General features: G+C 41.1%; 1 protein-coding gene across 3 annotated transcripts in view; it reads left to right on the top strand.

The window, feature by feature from the left end:
* Positions 1 to 14,000, top strand: part of LOC112257368 (zinc finger protein 462) — a 69,253-nt gene extending 55,253 nt beyond the window's left edge. For all 3 annotated transcript variants that reach the window (XM_024430880.2, XM_024430881.2, XM_024430879.2), the window contains 6 exons: positions 3,226 to 3,484; positions 3,765 to 3,901; positions 4,354 to 4,577; positions 5,671 to 5,872; positions 6,094 to 6,223; positions 13,072 to 14,000. In XM_024430880.2, the coding sequence (XP_024286648.1) occupies positions 3,226 to 3,484; positions 3,765 to 3,901; positions 4,354 to 4,577; positions 5,671 to 5,872; positions 6,094 to 6,223; positions 13,072 to 13,300 (1,181 nt within the window). In that variant the 3' untranslated portion in view covers positions 13,301 to 14,000. The remainder of the gene's footprint in view (positions 1 to 3,225; positions 3,485 to 3,764; positions 3,902 to 4,353; positions 4,578 to 5,670; positions 5,873 to 6,093; positions 6,224 to 13,071) is intronic.
* Positions 14,001 to 15,661: the final 1,661 nt, after the last annotated feature.

The following is a 15,661-nucleotide window of genomic DNA, read 5'->3' as shown; positions in this document are numbered from 1 at the left end:
CCTGATCAAACAGAATCCACCTTTCTTTTTGTGCCCATGACTGGTTCCAGGAGGTGTTAAACTAGCATGTCAGGTGCCTGGCCCTCCAACCGACCGCCCTGCTCTGTTCTAGAATGTTCTTGGCAGGTGTCATCTAGCTGCGGGCACAATGGAATGTTCCCTCTAGGTGGAAGTGGAACACCGAGAGCAGAGCAGAGAAGCACTGTGGAATGCAACCGCCATGTCACCGTTGGCTACAGCAGACCATTGAGGGGGAACAGAGCAGAACGTTAGCAGTTCTAAACGTTACAACTAGTGTTTGTGCTGTCTTGTAGTTAGGTGCAGGGTTTTCCTATGAAAGTTATTGACTGTTGAATATCTGTGGTCGTCATGATACTAGTGTAAAAATATTTCACTTGGCTGATCTCCTAAAGTCCCCAAGGAGTCTGCTGCTTCCTTCCTGCCTCACAGTGGTTCAGCACGGTTCAACAGCTCTTGGGCAGAACTATTGGCTTCTGTTACTACCATTTAAGAAGACAGATTACTACTTTCTCAAAGAATTTGACTGTACCTGCCATCTCATCTACATATTCACTGGCTTCGTCTTGCTACTGTGCATTTTTCACATGCAGACATCCACTGTGGTTGTGGTGCCAATCACATGCACAGTTCTGGGATGGTACAGTACACACTAAAAACAAATGATTCTATATAGTGCCAAATAAGGGTTATTTGGCTTGTTACCACAGAGGATCCCTTTTTGGAGCTATATATAACCTTTTTTGAAGATTATGTAAAGAAACATGTTCATAAGGTTCTAAATGGAACCTCTGTGGTGCTATAAAGAACCTTTTCCTAAGGTTCTATAAAGAACTATTAATAAAATATTATATATATAGTGGCAAGAAAAAGTATGTGAACCCTTTGGAATTATCTGGATTTCTGCATGAATTGCTCATAAAATTAGATCGGATCTTCATCAAAGTTACAACAACAGACAAACACAGTCTGCTTAAACTAATAACACACAAATTATTGTATTTTTCTTGTCTATATTGAATACATAATTTAAACATTAGAAAAAGTATGTGAACCACGAGGCTAATGACTTCTCCAAAACGTAGTTGGAGTCAGGAGTCGGCTAACCTGGAGTCCAATCATTGAGATGAGATTGGAGATGTTGGTTAGAGCTGCCCTGCCCTATAAAAAACACTCACAACATTTGAGTTTGCTAGTCACAAGAAGCATTGCCCGATGTGAACCATGCCTCGAACAAAAGAGATCTCAGAAAACCCAATTGTTGACTTGCATAAAGCTGGAAAGGATTACAAAAGTATCTCTAAAAGCCTTGATGTTCATCAGTCCACGGTAAGACAAATTGTCCATAAATGGAGAAAGTTCAGCACTGTTGCTTCTCTCCCTAGGAGTGGCCGTCCTGCAAAGATGACTGCAAGAGCACAGAGTAGAATGCTCAATGAGGTTAAGAAGAATCCTAGAGTGTCAGCTAAAGACTTACAGAACTCTCTAGACCATGCTAACATCTCTGTTGACGAGTCTACGATACATAAAACACTAAACAAGAACGGTGTTCATGGGAGGACACCATGGAAGCAGCCACTGCTGTCCAAAAAAAACATTGCTGCACGTCATAAGTTCGCAAAAGAGCATCTGGATGTTACACAGCGCTACTGGTGAAATATTCTGTGGACAGATGAAACTACAGTTGAGGTGTTTGGAAGGAACACACAACACTATGTGTGGAGAAAAAAAGGCACAGCACAACAACATCAAAACCTCATCCAACTGTAAAGTCTGGTGGAGGGAGCATCATAATTTGGGGCTGCTTTGCTGCCTCAGGGCCTGGACAGCTTGCTATCATCGACGGAAAAAGGAATTCCCAAGTTTATCAAGACATTTTGCAGGAGAATGTAAGGCTATCTGTCCGCCAATTGAAGCTCAACATAAGTTGGGTGATGTAACAGGACAACGACCTAAAACACAGAAGTAAATCAACAACAGAATGGCTTCAACAGAAGAAAATACGCCTTCTGGAGTGGCCCAGTCAGTGTCCTGACCTCAACCCGATTGAGATGCTGCGGCATGACCTTGAGTGGTTCACACCAGACATCCCAAGAATATTGCTGAACTGAAACAGTTTTTTTGTAAAGAGGAATGGTCCAAAATTCCTCTTGACCGTTGTGCAGGTCTGATCTGCAACTACAGAAAACATTTGGTTGAGGTTATTGCTGCCAAAGGAGGGTCAACCAGTTATTAAATCCAAGGGTTCACATACTTTCCCAACCCTGCACTGTGAATGTTTACACTGTGTGTTCAATAAAGACATGAAAACGTATCATTGTTTGTTTGTTATTAGTTTAAGCAGACTGTGTTTGTCTATTGTTGTGACTTAGATAAAGATCAGATCAAATTGTATGACCAATTTATGCAGAAGTCCAGGTAATTCCAAAGGGTTCACATACTTTTTCTTGCAAAAAGGGTTTCACTGTGGTTTACAACCCTTTTTGGGGCTATATAGAACACTTTTTAATAGTTCTTTACAGAACCTTTATGGAGAGTGGTTCTATAGAGAACCCTCCTCAATCTCAAAGGTTCTTTATTGATCATTTTGAAAAATCATACAAGGTTTCATACAAGGTCGCACTAAAGGAGCAAAGAACCCTTTTGTGAACTGTAAGGAACCATTGAAGGGCTCGAAGTGTTCTTTGAGTCATTATGGTTCCTCATAGAACCATCACTCTTCCCAAAGAACCCTTGAGGAACCCATTCTTAGTGTGTAGAGCCGTGGTGGGTTTGATTTCCATTCCGGAATCCTCTGGCATTCTATAAGTAAAACCCAACATACTCCAGATCCAGATTCTGAAGCAATGCTTACTTTTATAGCTCTTTGGGTGAATCCTCACAGACAGTTTGAGTTCTTGACAGGGTGTTTTCTCTGTTAATAACTAGTAGATGATTCATTACTACAGTATAAAAAAGGAAGTTACTGTAAGGCAGTATTTCTTCATGGTTTTTATCCATATTGTCCTGTGTGGCTTAGTTTGCATTAGCGTGGTACTAGCAATGCCACGGTTGTGGGTTCAATTCCCAGAGGGATCACACACATAAAAAAATCACTAATTGTACTGTAACTGTGCTGTGAGTCATTTTGGATTAAAGTGTCTGCTGAATGGTAGTGTATTATACGATATACACACTCAGCCCCCACTCTCTCTTCCCGCACTCTAGACGCTGGGTACCTGCATGAGACGGCGGACGTACGGCAGCAGCTCAGTCACTATCAGCTAGCATCTCGTAGTCATGTGACCTCCCCCACCACCCCGTCCCAGGGCGCGACCTCCGACACGCGTCCGGATGGCATCCTGACCTGTGAGTTCTGTGAGTTCAGTTCGGGGTACATGCAGAGCCTGCGCCGCCACTACAGAGACAGACACGGAGGGAAGAAGCTGTTTAAGTGCAAGGACTGCTCCTTCTTCACCTGCTCCAAGTAAGAAAATGAATGATACTGTGACAACAAATTTGTCTTTCCTTGAGTCCTCACATCCTCTTTCCTCCTTAAACCGCATTGGAGGAGAGGATCCAAGGTCCCTCGCAAATACATGCTGACAAAATGGAGAGGAGAGTGGACATGAGGAATCAAGGAAAGACAAATGGTCTTATTTATCTTATTTTGGGGGGGAGTTTTATGATGGTTGCTTGGCAACTGATTGTGCTTGTTGTTTTCTTCTGTCCGCTGGGCCTCACTGCATCTGTTCGGTTCCTCTCAGGTCAGCATTCACCATGCATGTGGAAGCAGGACACACCGTGGTTCTTGAGGAGGGTCACAAAGACCTGCGCTGTCCACTCTGTCTCTACCACACCAAATACAAGAGCAATATGATCGACCACATCGTCCTGCACAGGGGTATGCCATAGTTTATCTGCTCAAATATTGATAAGACAATTCAGAGGGAAATATCTCTTAGTGCCAGGTGTCATGATCTTATTGAGCTTAAAGTCACAGCTGTACTAGCCTCAGAGTTCCGGGGCATTACACTATATTGTCGCAAACCAAAGTGATTAGCTACACTTACTAAGATACAGTGGAGGCTGCTGAGGGGAGGACGGCTCATAATAATGGCTGGAACGGAGCAAATGGAATGGCATCAAACACATGGAAACCATGGAAACCATGTGGTTAATGTATTTGATACCATACCACTGATTCCGCCCCAGTCATTACCAGGAGCCCCTCCTCCCCAGGTCCCACCAACCTCCTGTGCTAAGATATGACTTCACAGTTGTAAGTGTTATGGTGTTTACACAATAGTCATTATCTCTTTCTTTCTCTCTCCCCCCTCTTCCTCACCCCCACAGAGGAGCGTGTGGTACCCCTGGAGGTGTCCCGCTCCAAGCTGTCTCGCCACCTGGCGGGTGTGGTGTTCCGCTGCCACAAGTGCACCTTCACCTGCTCCAGCGACCAGAGCCTGCAGCTGCACATCACCAAGCATAACGAGATGAAACCCTACCAGTGCCAGCTGTGTTACTACGACAGCAGGCAGCGTTACCAGCTGGAGGAACATCTCCGAGACGAGCACAAGGTAAGTCAGACACCAGAACTACAACTCCCATCATGCAGCCTGTCTGGCTGGCACATATGCAAGAAACTTCATCCTGTCAATATGGGAAGTGTGTTGATATTATAGTATAGTCTTGTTTTCACTCTGTGGCTCACACCCCTCCACGATGTGGTCTGAACTCCAACTCCCATCATACTCTGCCTTGACCCATGCTCTTCCTGTTCATCTTTTTATTTATTTTTACTTTGGGGTAGCCTACACATCAATCTTTAATTCAGCTGTACGTGTCCTGGGGATGGGTCGGCTTTAAAAAAAATCCAAAATTACCTACTTGCTTTTTAAAATAGGCAGTTCTCTAAGGATGTCATCCTGAGAATATCACAAGATCGTGCCAACTTGTATACAATTCTGTTTTGGCATCCCTTCTTCTCAGAGATGGCTTCAAGAGGTCTCAGTGCATTTTATATCCGTGTCTAATAAGTTCTGAGTTATTTCAGTACTTTATCATAGAATTTATTAAACCTCCATTACATGCAGATAAAATGTGCTTATCTGGAAAAAGGATCTGAAGTCATACAAAGTAAACCAAGCAAGATGATTCACATCCCACACACATACACCCTGCTATCTATTCTGAGTGCATATCACAAAGAATAGGTTTCATTTCCCATAGTCCCTAAATGGGGATAATGCATGAGATGCTGAACGAGTGCAGATGGCCTTTCATGAGGTTGAAGTGACATTAAAAGGGCTCAGATGACGCTAGCTGTTTTTTAAGGGAAGACTAAGAAGCTCCTGTTCCTTGAACTCATTGTTTGTACTAAAAGCCAATCATATCATTATTTTCTGACATGATACTTATCAATCATGGTTTGTGGTGCTCGTAAATTATAGAAATTGTGCTTCACGTTGAATCATGGTGTTATACAGTATCGTTAAACATGAATAGATGCAAAAGAAAACATCACGTTTAATTCTAATAAAGTCAATCCAATAAGCTGAATTCATCCCAGAGGGGCCATTTTTCTGGGTTTTACGAGGAGACAAGTAAAACAACAACTTGACAGCAGTAAGAACATACTGCTGATACCTCTGTCTTTCTCTTGTTGATCAGGTGATCCGTAACTTTGAGTCGATGGGGCGGGTCAATCTGGATCAGCTGGATGCTTTAAAGGAGATTCGCAGTAGCGCCGAGGAGGAAGAGGAGAGAGAGGAAGATGGAACGGTCATGGAAGAAGAGATGATGGAGGACTGTAGAGATGAAGACCTAGAGGAGGAAGAGGAAGGGGGAGTGGCAGAAAAGCATTTTCCTAAAGGTAAACAAGAATCTTTGAGCTGTGTTCATTAGGCACCAAACAGAAGAAAACTGACTGAATCAGGGAGGGACTGTTTCAAAACGTTTTGTTACATGTGCCCTAATGAACACAACCCTGTCACTGATCAGTAATGTGATGTGACTGGGGGCCTGTTATATCTGTGTTATTGCTGTATGTCTGATATTAACCCCTCATCATGCTGATCGCTGTCTGTTCCCCAGATGTCCCTGTGGTTTCACCTAGCAGCAGCAGTGTGTCTGCCTCCGCTGAGAAGCGTTTCCCCTGTGAGTTCTGTGGTCGTTGCTTCACCAACAACATAGAGTGGGAACGCCACGTCCTCCGACACGGAATGTGAGTCCATAGAGATACATTATAATATCTTATATTAGTATTTAGTTCTGTGCCTCCCCCCACCCCCACCCCCGCTAAGCATTTACCAACAGCAACGTCTTTTTTTGGTGCAGTCTGGCCCGGCCTTGATTTTCATGTCCAAGGATGTAGATTTTTAGTCCAGACCAGACCAAATCTGAACCAATCATAGACGTCTATGTTTGATTCAGAACTGGTCCGGTCTGGCCTTTATTTGGCCCAAACGTAGACATCTATAATTGGTTCAGATTTGGTCCTCACCAAAAAGCAATCATAGACTTCTATGTTTCATACGTTTGGAGAGTACGGTACAATATAGTAGAGTAGAGCACAGCAGAGTACAGTAGAGCACAGCAGAGTACAGTACACAGTACAGTACAGTACAGAGCACAGCAGAGTAAAGTACAGTACACAGTACAGCAGAGTACAGTACACAGTACAGTAGAGCACAGCAGTGTATAGTACACAGTACAGTAGAGCACAGCAGAGTACAGTACAACACAGTACAGTAGAGCACAGCAGAGTACAGTACAATATAGTACAGTAGAGCACAGCAGAGTACAGTACACAGTACAGTAGAGCACAGCAGAGTACAGTACACAGTACAGTAGAGCACAGTACATTACAGTACAGTAGAGCACAGCAGAGTACAGTATAATACAGTACAGCAGAGTACAGCAGAGTACAGTACAGTACAATGCAGTACAGTACACAGTACAGTCGAGCACAGCAGTGTACAGTACAATATAGTACAGTATAGGACCATAGCGTACAGCAGAGTACAGTACAATAAAGTGCACAGGACAGTAGAGCACAGCAGAGTACAGTACAATAGTACAGTAGAGCACAGCAGAGTACAGTACAATATAGTACAGCAGAGTCCAGTAGAGTACATTACAGTACAGTACAGTAGAGCACAGTAGAGTACATTACAGTAAAGTACACAGTACAGTACAGCACAGCAGAGTACAGTACAATACAGTACAGTAGAGTACATTACAGTACAGTACAGTAGAGCACAGCAGAGTCCAGTACAATACAGTACAGCAGAGTACAGTAGAGTACAGTACAGTTCACAGGACAGTAGAGTACAGTACAATACAGTACAGCAGAGTACAGTAGAGTACATTACAGTACAGTACAGTAGAGCACAGCAGAGTCCAGTACAATACACACAGTAAAGCACAGTAGAGTACAGTACAGTAGAGTACAGTACAATACAGTACAGTAGAGCACAGCAGAGTACAGTACACAGTACAGTAAAGCACAGCAGAGTATAGTAGAACACAGTAGAGCAGAGTAGAGTACAATATAGTACACAGTACAGTAGCAAAGTACAGTATGGCACAGCTTAGTACAATACACAGTACAATAAAGAAAAGTATAGTACAATACAGTACAATACAGAAAAGTATAGTATAGTAGAGTAAAAATAAATATATATGTACAGTGCCTTGCGAAAGTATTCGGCCCCCTTGAACTTTGCGACCTTTTGCCACATTTCAGGCTTCAAACATAAAGATATAAAACTGTATTTTTTTGTGAAGAATCAACAACAAGTGGGACACAATCATGAAGTGGAACGACATTTATTGGATATTTCAAACTTTTTAACAAATCAAAAACTGAAAAATTGGGTGTGCAAAATTATTCAGCCCCTTTACTTTCAGTGCAGCAAACTCTCTCCAGAAGTTCAGTGAGGATCTCTGAATGATCCAATGTTGACCTAAATGACTAATGATGATAAATACAATCCACCTGTGTGTAATCAAGTCTCCGTATAAATGCACCTGCACTGTGATAGTCTCAGAGGTCCGTTAAAAGCGCAGAGAGCATCATGAAGAACAAGGAACATACCAGGCAGGTCCGAGATACTTTTGTGAAGAAGTTTAAAGCCGGATTTGGATACAAAAAGATTTCCCAAGCTTTAAACATCCAAAGGAGCACTGTGCAAGCGATAATATTGAAATGGAAGGAGTATCAGACCACTGCAAATCTACCAAGACCTGGCTGTCCCTCTAAACTTTCAGCTCATACAAGGGGAAGACTGATCAGAGATGCAGCCAAGAGGCCCATGATGAACTGCAGAGATCTACAGCTGAGGTGGGAGACTCTGTCCATAGGACAACAATCAGTCGTATATTGCACAAATCTGGCCTTTTATGGAAGAGTGGCAAGAAGAAAGCCATTTCTTAAAGATATCCATAAAAAGTGTTGTTTAAAGTTTGCCACAAGCCACCTGGGAGACACACCAAACATGTGGAAGAAGGTGCTCTGGTCAGATGAAACCAAAATTGAACTTTTTGGCAACAATGCAAAACGTTATGTTTGGCGTAAAAGCAACACAGCTCATCACCCTGAACACAACATCCCCACTGTCAAACATGGTGGTGGCTTTTCTTCAGCAGGGACAGGGAAGATGGTTAAAATTGATGGGAAGATGGATGGAGCCAAATACAGGACCATTCTGGAAGAAAACCTGATGGAGTCTGCAAAAGACCTGAGACTGGGACGGAGATTTGTCTTCCAACAAGAAAATGATCCAAAACATAAAGCAAAATCTACAATGGAATGGTTCAAAAATAAACATATCCAGGTGTTAGAATGGCCAAGTCAAAGTCCAGACCTGAATCCAATCGAGAATCTGTGGAAAGAACTGAAAACTGCTGTTCACAAATGCTCTCCATCCAACCTCACTGAGCTCGAGCTGTTTTGCAAGGAGGAATGGGAAAAAATTTCAGTCTCTCGATGTGCAAAACTGATAGAGACATACCCCAAGCGACTTACAGCTGTAATCGCAGCAAAAGGTGACGCTACAAAGTTTTAACTTAAGGGGGCTGAGTAATTTTGCACGCCCAATCTTTCAGTTTTTGATTTGTTAAAAAAGTTTGAAATATCCAATAAATGTCGTTCCACTTCATGATTGTGTCCCACTTGTTGTTGATTCTTCACAAAAAAATACAGTTTTATATCTTTATGTTTGAAGCCTGAAATGTGGCAAAAGGTCGCAAAGTTCAAGGGGGCCGAATACTTTCGCAAGGCACTGTATGTATGTATGTATGTGTGTATATATATATATATATATATATATATATATATATATATATATATATATATATATATATATATATATACACACTGCTCAAAAAAATAAAGGGAACACTTAAACAACACAATGTAACTCCAAGTCAATCACACTTCTGTGAGATCAAACTGTCCACTTAGGAAGCAACACTGTTTGACAATCAATTTCACATGCTGTTGTGCAAATGGAATAGACAACAGGTGGAAATTATAGGCAATTAGGAAGACACCCCCAATAAAGGAGTGGTTCTGCAGGTGGTGACCACAGACCACTTCTCAGTTCCTATGCTTCCTGGCTGATGTTTTGGTCACTTTTGAATGCTGGCGGTGCTTTCACTCTAGTGGTAGCATGAGACGGAGTCTACAACCCACACAAGTGGCTCAGGTAGTGCAGCTCATCCAGGATGGCACATCAATGCGAGCTATGGCAAGAAGGTTTGCTGTGTCTGTCAGCGTAGAGTCCAGAGCATGGAGGCGCTACCAGGAGACAGGCCAGTACATCAGGAGACGTGGAGGAGGCCGTAGGAGGGCAACAACCCAGCAGCAGGACCGCTACCTCCGCCTTTGTGCAAGGAGGAGCAGGAGGAGCACTGCCAGAGCCCTGCAAAATGACCTCCAGCAGGCCACAAATGTGCATGTGTCTGCTCAAACGGTCAGAAACAGACTCCATGCGGGTGGGGGTTGTGCTTAAAGCCCAACACCGTGCAGGACGTTTGCCATTTGCCAGAGAACACCAAGATTGGCAAATTCGCCACTGGCGCCCTGTGCTCTTCACAGGTGAAAGAAGGTTCACACTGAGCACATGTGACAGACGTGACAGAGTCTGGAGACGCCGTGGAGAACGTTCTGCTGCCTGCAACATCCTCCAGCATGACCGGTTTGGCAGTGGGTCAGTCATGGTGTGGGGTGGAATTTCTTTGGGGGGCCGCACAGCCCAAATCCAGACCTCCATGGGTTGATAAATTTGATTTCCATTAATCATTTTTGTGTGATTTTGTTGTCAGCACATTCAACTATGTAAAGAAAAAAGTATTTAATAAGAATATTTAATTCATTCAGATCTAGGATGTGTTATTTTAGTGTTCCCTTTATTTTTTTGAGCAGTGTATATATATAAAATAATAATAATAAAGTAGAGTGAAGTAGAGCCATTTTTTACATTCAGCTTCACTTCATCAAGGGAAATATAGTATTCTTTCTAATAAAGATATCTACACATATTTCAGGATATTGTGTATCCCTGGAAAAAAATCTGAATTCTTGTAAACATTACTGTTTTGAAAACATAGTTTGTCCAAAAAAAGGGGAATGGGTAAGTTAAGCCGCCTACACATTTATGTACTGAATGAAATATTACCACTACCTTTTAAAAAACTATATCTGTATTTTTTTCCCATACACAATTCAACACAATCACTTTTTTTTGTATTTTAATAATTTTAAGCATCTTTGAACAAATAACAAAACACTTTGTACTTTTGTAAACACTTTTAACATTGGCCAATATATCCCAGTGATAATACCTTGCATTACGCTTGGGAAGAAAACAACTTGAATTTACTCAATTTGCCATTGGCTCAACTTACCCCATGGCCATTGGCTCAACTTACCCCATGGCCATTGGCTCAACTTACCCCATGGCCATTGGCTCAACTTACCCCATGGCCATTGGCTCAACTTACCCCATGGCCATTGGCTCAACATTTTGACTATTAGCCCACAGCTACAATGAAGCACTTTCATGCTAGTTTTATGACCTTATATTGAAGCTTATATAGATCCCAACTGATGTATAGAACATCAGCTTACCCATTTGGTTCAACTCACCCCACCCTCTCTACTGTATTGTACCCTACTTTATTCTTAATGTACTCTACTCTATTGAATGAAACTCTACTGTACTGTACTCTACTGTACTGTAGTTTACTGTACTGTACCATACTGTATTGTGCTCTACTGTACTGTAATGTTCAAATTGATGAAACATAGCATAAACATCTATGATTTCTTCAGATTTGGATCTGGTCCATACTGACCAAATATGTACTTGTTTGGGGCGGGGCTCATTAGAATAATACCCTGCATGCTTTGCAAGTGTTTGTTTTTACATTTACATTTTGGTCATTCAGCAGACGCTCTTATCCAGAGCGACTTACAGCCAGTGCATTCAACTTAAGTAGATAAACCACAAAATATCACAGTCATAGCAAGAATAGCACATTTTAAAGCTTTTGAAAAAGCTCACATAAATAAGTGCATGTGACAGAATAAATATTCTGTTGTAATCTTGAGTTCCTTTTTCATATAATAAAGAGGCTTGAAAAATATTGTGACATAATGCATACTTCATTGAGAATGTACACTACCATTCAAACGTTTAGGGTCACTGAGAAATTTCCTTGTTTTTGAAAGAAAAGCAACATTTTTGTCCATTAAAATAACATCAAATTGATCAGAAAACACAGTGTCTGAGTTCTTTGCAGAGTTGCAAAGAAAAAGCCATATCTCAGACTGCCCAATAAAAAGAAAAGATGGGTAAAAGAACACAGACAATGGACAGAGGAATTCTGCCTAGAAGGCCAGCATCCCGGAGTCGCCTCTTCACTGTTGACGTTGAGACTGGTGTTTTGCGGGTAATATTTAATGAAGCTGCCAGTTGAGGACTTGTGAGGCATCTGTTTCTCAAACTAGACAATAATATATTTGTCCTCTTGCTCAGTTGTGCACCAGGGCCTCCCGATCATCTTTCTATTCTGGTTAGAGCCAGTTTGTGCTGTTCTGTGAAGGGAGTAGTACACAACCTTGTACGAGATCTTCAGTTTCTTGGCAATTTCTCACATGGAATAGCCTTCATTTCTCAGAACAAGAATAGACTGAAGAGTTTCAGAAGAAAGTTCTTTGTTTCTGGCCATTTTGAGCCTGTATCGAACCCATAAATGCTGATGCTCCAGAGACTCATCTAGTCTAAAGAAGGTTTGTTTTATTGCTTCTTTAATCAGAACAACAGTTTTCAGCTGTGCTAACATAATTGCAAAAGGGTTTTCTAATCAACAATTAGCCTTTTAAAATGCTAAACTTGGATTAGCTAACACAATGTGCCATTGGAACACAGGAGAGATGGTTGCTCATAATGGGCATCTGTAAGCCTATGTAGATATTCCATTACAAATCAGCCGTTTACAGCTACAATAGTCATTTACAACATTAACAATGTCTACACTGTATTTCAGATCAATTTGATGTTATTTTAATGGACAAAAAAGGTTATTTTCTTTCAAAAACAAGGACATTTCTAAGTGACCCCAAACGTTTGAACGGTAGTGTATATGCATATGAAAGTTGGCCATAGAATCAATGTCTGAAAAAACAAGTATTTTAATGTCTTTTCAATGTCTGTAATTGAAGCCTTTTCAACGTCCGGGAAAGATGTATTTTCACCTTTCATTCCACACCTGAAATGCACCCGATTTCAATGCCCTGTATAATATGTATTTTCAAAGTCCGGAAAATACATATTTTCAACGTGGATTCAGCAACTAGATGTCTAAAAGACATATTTTCAACGTAATTTTGTTTACTAAGATCTTGCATCCCTCTCTTCTCCTTTCCCTGTCCCATCTCTCTCCCGTCTCTCTCTCCATTCCTACTTCTTTCCCTCCCTCTCAGCCTCTTCCTTCGGCATGTTTTCCCCCAGTATGTTCCTATGGTGATGGACACTGACCTTTCACCCTCTCATCCCCATGCAGGACTGTTACCAACAGCAGAACAACAGACACTAGCACCACTCCAGCAATAGAAACCTCAGCTCAGCTTCTTATTGGCTCGTTGGATGTCGTGACAATGACCGATAGAGGGATGGACCTATCCAGCAACGGCATGGAGGTGGAGAGAGGATATGCCTCTGACCTATCACAGAGTAGTAAAAATCAGAATGAGGAAGACAAAGAAATACTTGAGACCAAAAATGACCTATAGGAAGAGATGGAAGAGAAGAGAACTGTGGCCTAACATTGTAGTCACTGTGCTAGAGACCATAACATTAGGTTGTATGGATATTGATGTTGGGTATCAAAAATAGGCTGCAAAAAAAAAGAAGATGTAAACATAAAAAACTAAGTCAAAGGAATTGTCACCTTTTGGAGCATTGTTAGCTTTTAAGTGTAACATATTGGAAACAATAGGTTGTGTTCAATGATTTATATATACACTAGATGACTGACAGGGAGCGCTGTTTTGAAGCCGCCATACCTCCATCTTGGCTCTCCCCCACCATTGTGTTGAAGCCACCCCGCCTCCATCTTGGAACTCCCCCACCGTTGAAAACATATTTTGGAAGCTATAGAAATGCATTTCTAAAGTCTACATTTGTTTTTGCCATGTTTATTCTATACTGAACAAAAATATAAATGCAACATGCAACAATTTCAACGATTGTACTGAGTTACACTTCATATGGAAATCAGTCATTTTAAATAAATAAATTAGGCACAAATCTACGGATTTCACGACTGGGCAGGGCCCAACCACTTGGGAGCCTGCGCCACCCACTGGCGAGCCAGGCCCAGCCAATCAGAATGAGTTTTTCACAACAAAATGTCTTTATTACAGACAGAAATACTCCTGTTTCATTAGCTGTCCAGTTGGCTGGTCTCAGATGCTCCCGCAGGTAAAGAAGCCAGATGTGGAGGTCCTGGGCTGGTGTGGCTACACGTGGTCTGCGGTTGTGAGACTGGTTGGACATACTGCCAAATTCTATAAAATAACCTTGTAGGCATCTTATGGTAGAGAAATTAACATAACATTATCTGGCAACAGCTCTGGTGGACTTCTGGCAACAGCTCTAGTGGATATTCCTGCAGTCAGCATGCCAATTGCACACTCCCTCAAAACTTGAGACATCTGTGGCATTGTGTTATGTAACAACACTGCACATTTTAGAGTGGCCTTTTGTTGTCCCCAGCACAAGGTGCACCTGTGTAATGATCATGCTGTTTAATCAGCTTCTTGATATGCCACACCTGTCAAGTGGATGGTTTATCTTGGCAAAGGAGAAATGCTCACTAACAGGGATGTAAAAACAAATCTGAGAAAAAGCTTTTGTGCATTTGGAACATATAATTTATATCAGTTCATGAAACATGGGACCAACACTTTACATGTTGCATTTATATTTTTGTTCAGTATATTAGACATGTTAATGCATATTTTTGTTATTATATTATGTGAGCTAAACATAAAAATAAAATTTGAAAAAATATATATATAAAAACATTTTCATTAAAGTATAATGTTTTGAAAGTGCTAATGTTACTTTCCCTACTACAGCAACAAAAATACTTAAATACATTTAATTTTGACCTTGAATCATTCTATTTTAATACTGTAGAATTCCATTCATTTCTATGGACTGCTTCTTCTGTGGAGGGCCAATATGGCCGACCGGTGGCTTCAAAGCCTCTCATTGGCCAATACATAGCATCAGCAATCCAGGGTTTATATACATCACCGTTTGTGTTACATCCCAAAAAAATGTAAATGGCTGAACTTTAAAATTAGTCACTGGTCCCATAGAATAGATGTTAATATATTGGTAACCAATAGTGAATGGTACTGTAAAGCATACATTCAGGTCAAATCATCAGTTTCCACAGGTTAAGTCCTAGTTCACGTCTACTGAACTAAGATATTTATTTTGTTTAAAGAAAGAGTGGGTGACATTTCCCCAAAACATGTTTGAAATTGGAGAATTCAATTTTGAAGCCTATACAGTGCCTTCAGAAAGTATTTATACCCTTTTGATTTATTCCACATTTGGTTGTTACATCCTGAATTCGAAATATATTAAATATAAAAAAATTCTCACCCATCTACACACAATACCCAACAAAGTGAAAACATGTTTTTTAGACTTTTTTTGAAAATGTATTGAAAATTAAATATAGAAATATCTCATTTCCGTAAGTATTTACACCCCTGAGTCAATTTGTTGGAGATACAAGCATCTTTGGCAGCGAGTACAGACTTTCTGGGTAAGTCTCTAAGAGCTTTCCACACCTGGATTGTACAACATCTGCCCATTATCATTTTCAAAATCATTCAAGCTCTGTCAAATTGGTGGTTGTTCATTGCTAAACAACCCTTTTCAGGTCTTTCCATAAAGTTTTAGGTAGATTTAAGTCAAAACTGTAACTCGGCCACTCGGGAACATTCACTGTATTTTTGGTAAGCAACTCCAGTCTAGATGGGGCCTTTTGTTTTAGGTTATTGTCCTGCTGAAAGGTGAATTAATCTCCCAGTATCTGGTGGAAAGCAAACTGAACAAGGTTTTGCCAGTGC

Source organism: Oncorhynchus tshawytscha, linkage group LG09 (assembly GCF_018296145.1).
Source record: "Oncorhynchus tshawytscha isolate Ot180627B linkage group LG09, Otsh_v2.0, whole genome shotgun sequence".
Classification (NCBI taxonomy): domain Eukaryota; kingdom Metazoa; phylum Chordata; class Actinopteri; order Salmoniformes; family Salmonidae; genus Oncorhynchus; species Oncorhynchus tshawytscha.
This window is presented reverse-complemented; position numbering and strand designations above follow the sequence as displayed.